The sequence below is a fragment of the Barbus barbus genome (assembly GCF_936440315.1).
Source record: "Barbus barbus genome assembly, chromosome: 19".
Lineage (NCBI taxonomy): Eukaryota > Metazoa > Chordata > Actinopteri > Cypriniformes > Cyprinidae > Barbus > Barbus barbus.
The window spans coordinates 31022775-31028047 of record NC_136747.1 but is presented as its reverse complement, the minus strand read 5'-3'; the positions used below and the strand labels follow the sequence as shown (position 1 = coordinate 31028047).

Here is a 5273-nt window from a genome sequence, read left to right as displayed (position 1 = left end):
ACCCCTTTACATATTGCATTGCCACCCATATGCTGCCATATATTACAGCTGTATTTTATTTTGTGCCTGTCTTTCTCTTGAATCAGCTCTTGAAATCATGTCATTGGTTTACTTAGAAATTTAACTGAAGTAACTTTTAAAATGTTCCCACTTCATTAAGTTACTTTCAAGCATATATCTTTTATTATAGCTTTTGATTGTTTTACTTCATTAAGTGGTTGATCCTTTTTAACCAAAGGATCTTCATTGCTACTCGGGTCCTTTAAGTGTAATCACTGCGCATGCAAACTGACTGTAAAACAACTGTTGGATCAGGAATGAAGAGACGGGGAGTCCGGGGTGAGGTGATGGTGAGGAGTTGTTTATTAATGATTCCAGTCAAATATCAGATGAGAAGTGGAGAAGAACATCAGAACCATATTTATCCAGTTCATATGAGTTTACAATATGAGGTTGTTAAGCTTTACATATAGAACTATGCACAGTATTAGTAGTTTAAATTATGGGTGATTAGGCCGTTGTGATTACCCGGAAAATAGCTGAAAAGGAAAGCAAAGCATGCCGACTGTTTTCTTTGCTTGGATTTTTATAACATAAAACCAAAGAACCGATGAAGCACAGGATACCCACAATAATAGCCACAGCTTTGTGCACCTATAAGAATAAACAGAAAGCATTTGCATTAATTCATGGTGTGAAAAGTTGTTGCCTTTGTGACCTTAATCCTAATGTTGAAGCCGTTTAGTTATAATTGTTGTATTTGTGAATTATTATAATATATTACGTGATGTATTATTAATATGAAAGGCCGACACAACCTTATATCTAAATAACTGAAACATTTTTGACATAATATAGTGTTTAATATAGTCAAATGTGAGACATGTATGAGTACAGTATAATCCTGATATAAAAGGTCATGCTGAATAACTGTACTTGCTGGGATTGTGGTGCATCGTATGGAACTACCTTCTCCACGAGGCTTCCTGCTTTCTGTAGTTTTTGTGAATTTTGTTGTGGTTGATATTGCTTATTTAGGTCACCCTGGATCAGGTTTTCATCGCTGCCAACCACATCCTGCTGTTCTTCTTTCTTCACCATAGCTTTGTCGTGCTGTACTGAGTTCGAACGGCTGACCCCCGCATCAGCGTTCTCAGCTATAAAATAAATTTATAAATAAAGAAATGGAAAAGGAAAAACAATCATAACTCATGAGACATAAATTGAACGTTTCAGATTCAATACAAGTTCAGCTCAATTGGCAGCATGCATATAAAAAGCATGTATATATAAAAAATAAAAATAAAAGCTCACAGGGTGGGACCGGTTGAATAACATTCCCATCTCCTCCATTAGTCCTCCAGTGTTGATATAGATCTCTGATGATTACAATGAGATCTACAATCTTTAACAACTTAAACGAGACAAAAATACAAAGTGTGAGAAAATCATAAGTATGCTGTTTAAACATCACTGTAACCCAAACTAACTCAATCAGAGCCTTAAAACTCATCATATTTGAGTTCAGTTTATCAGTTTCTGGAGCAGGAGCCACCAAAACACTGCTTTCTCTTTGATTTAGAAGCTCTGTATGCTGTCCCAGGACCGTTTTGACAAGATAATAACATAGCAATTACAAAAAAAAACATAGAAAAGCTGATAAAGGTTTGCTCATTTATATTCTGACTACAGACCAATCCTTTAAAATCCTCATGAAATCAAAGTCAGTCAATCAGTTCTTCTTCTAAAAGCAAACCCATGGCATGCCATTTCCACAGCTAACAAAAATATTATATTTGTCGTATTCGTTTTGGGACATTTTGCTTTATAAGACAGTATAGGCTCTCAGTCACAGTTAATAGGTTAAAAATCAATATAATCCTAAAATAATTCAAATCAGAATAACTCACCATCGCTACAATTCCTTGGATAAGAGATAATGGCCCATAAGGTTCTGATTCCTTAAAATTAGAACTGACTATTAAATTAAATTTTTTTGCTTTTTGCATTTTACAGTATTTTTTTTTTGGTTTTTTTTTTTTTTGCTTTAGAGAAGTTGAGTTTGCTCTTTTATAGCGCAATAGAGCACGCCCTTTAAAGGTGGGGAATTTTCCAGATCGGTTCCATCAGTGCAGACAATGCTGTTCAACTAGTTTCACAAGTGTCGAATGCAAAACATCACCAAGAATGAGAAAGACTGTCTTCAGCTGACAGTTACAATGTATATCTGTGTACACAGTGTTTGTACAATTCATTTCTGACTCATTCCTTCAGATTCTGAAAATACAATAAATTGCAATATAGTAATTAAAAGGTCCAGCCTTAAGGTACTCAATGATGTGCTGTTCCCTTTCGAGGGAACTTCAACTGCGTCCTCTAGGGGTCGCTATGGGGTACACCTCGGCTTGACCGGTGTCTTGAAGCATAAATCTAAACACAACATTTTTTTTTTTTTTTTTATAGCAAAAAATGTAGAAATATACAAAAACAGGGAAACGAGACATTAATATATTCCTACAAAGAACAATCAAAAAAAGTAAAGACAGAAAAACAATTATTCTGGATTTGCGTACACCAAATTATGGAATTATCTATACAGAACAATACAGAAAAAATTACATCAATCTAGAAAAGCTGTCGTAGTGCATCAAAAATGTGGCACTCTTTTTGTTATTTGTAAGTCTTAGAGAGGAAACAAGACAATCAAATTTAGAAAGAAAAAGGGGAAAGACAAAATATGAATAATTTAGCATTCAAAATAAGAAAATTAACAACATATTCAACAGGTTGTAGCTTTGGATTTTCATAATAAAAATAACATCTTTGAGGACGAAGGCATGAGTCACATTTAAGGTTAGAAACACAGGTGCTTAAATCACCTCATAATTTGTTGGTAACACCACAATCAAAAAACAAATGGGCAGCCGTTTCCTCAACAAAACCACAAAATGAGCAAGTCTCATCAACATCAGCATATTTAGAAATAGACAAATTAACGGGATACATTTTATGAAGGATTTTATAATGAGTCTCCTTAACTTTGTTAGATATACAAAATGTACTTGGCAAAAGCCAGGCCTTTCTCCAATTTATATTTGTTGTAAAGGAACCCCAGTAGAATTTCCCTCTTGGAGTAATCTTTCTCTTTGTCTGAAATATTTAGCGAATATGTTTGTTATTGCATTTCCGATCTAAAATATCAATACCACCCAAACATAAAGCCGGATAAACACTATTGCCTTTACTGAATTTGAGGTGACATTTAATTAACTGGGTTAAACCTACTGAGATGGCTCTCATCAAAGTATTATATTCCTTTAAATTATGCTGATTCATAAATTGTTCATAAGTTAAAATATTACCAAAATCATCAAACACAGATAGAATACAGTTCAAGTAATTATTAAACCATCTAGGGAAAAAAGAGACTTATTTAACAGTTAGTGTTAGACACATTATTCAAAAGGAGAACTTTGTGGAGGAGAAACCATGGGGGAAAAAAAACATTTCCATGAAAGAAGACATTGCTGATGGAAGATAGATAAGGAAATAGGTAGCTTGCCAGGCAAGAAATTGCACTTTAGTAAGAAAGACCACCAAGTTGGTCAAATATCTTATTTGGAAAGAAAAGCACAGTGACATTGGATTCATAAGGCATCTTCTCATCCAATTTACTTTAAAGGTGTTTACAGTATCAGCAAAGTCCAAAACCTCAAGGCCACCTTCGCTTCTGGAACTAGCAAGCACTTCTTTTTTTAACTTGTAAGGTCTATTTTTCCAGATAACATCCACAAATATTTTATTAATTTCCTTTATGGCTTTACCGTTGACAAAGAAAGAGCAGAATATACAAAGTGAGATAGCCCTTCAACCTTAGATAAGAGAACTCTACCATATAATGAAAGAGCTCATTAGTGATATGAATTCCTAAATATTTTACACTTTTTTTTTTAACTGGGATACCTCCTAAGAATATATCATCCATATCATGAATTGACTTAAATTCACATTTCAAAGCATTAGATTTATACCTGAGGCACATGAAAATTGGTCAACCAATTCCAGAGCTTTGGAGTCGAAAGCTTTATGAAAGTCAAGAAAGATTATGAGACCATCTGAATGAATTAGATCTGAATAATCCAGCAAGTCCAGTACTAATGTGACGGCCTTTCATGAAACCGGACTGAGATTCTGAAATAATATTGCCTAAACCAGTGGTTCTCAATTCCAGTCCTGGAGGCTCCCTGCTCTGCATATTTTGCATATTTCCCTTACTTAACACACCTGATTGAGATCACATATCTCGTTAAGCTCGTTAAGAGAGAGAGAGAGCCATGAACTGAACTAACGAGCTGATGATCTCAATCAGGTGTGCTAAGTAAGGGAAATATGCAAAATGTGCAGAGCAGGGAGCCTCCAGGACTGGAATTGAGAACCACTGGCCTAAACCATAACTTAATCTCTTAGCATATACAGAGGCTAATATTTCATATTCTAATGTTAACAAAGAAATAGGTCGCCAATTATCGATTACCAAAGGATCCTTGTCAGGCTTAGGTATCAGAGAGATGACTCCCTGTTTCATAGTAGCTGTCATGTCTCCCTGACTGATGCATTCTTCACACATATGAAATGAAGGCAATTTAATAAACTCCCAAAAATGGAGATAAAAATCAACTGAAAGCCCATCGATCCCAGGGGATTTACCTTTTTTCATTTTATGCAGAGCTTGCTTGATTTCATCAATTGATAAAGGAGAATCACAAATTTGACTATACTCTAGATCGATAACTTTAATATTGTGTTTAACTAAATCAATACATTTTTTCAGAGATATTATAGTTGAAATTAGAGGTATAAAGATTGCTATAGAATTTTGCAACAAAATCTGATATTACTTTTTGGTCTTTGGAAATGACTCTGTCAATATTAAGTGCAGAGAGAGTTTTCCTCTGACCATTTCTTTTTTCCAGAGCAAAGAAATAGCTAGAATTTATTTCTCCATTTTGCACGAGATCTTGTATATGCACCTTTAGCCAAATCTAAATAGGTTTCATCAAGCTCCAAATTTAACCGTTTTATTTCTAAATGATCCTCTTCTGTAATTTTACTTTTAGCTAGTAATGTATTAAGTTTATTAATCAGCTCTGAATCAGTTTGATGTTTACTCTTTTTAATTGTCTGGTGGAGGCAGGATGGAATAACACAGAGCTGTTATCTCCATAAGAGCGGAGTCAGGATTGTTTCTCGCATGACCAGACGTGATAATTCCA

At 34.5% G+C, this 5273-nt stretch overlaps 1 protein-coding gene across 1 annotated transcript; it reads right to left on the bottom strand.

The window, feature by feature from the left end:
* Positions 1-341: 341 nt before the first annotated feature.
* LOC306885506 (phospholipase A and acyltransferase 3-like) lies at positions 342-2038 on the bottom strand. Its single transcript, XM_079442083.1, has 4 exons — positions 1911-2038; positions 1315-1414; positions 970-1157; positions 342-654 (listed from the first exon to the last, which is right to left on the bottom strand). The coding sequence occupies exons 1-4, from the start codon at positions 2007-2009 to the stop codon at positions 511-513; spliced, it is 531 nt and encodes a 176-aa protein (XP_079298209.1). The 5' UTR covers positions 2010-2038; the 3' UTR covers positions 342-510.
* Positions 2039-5273: the final 3235 nt, after the last annotated feature.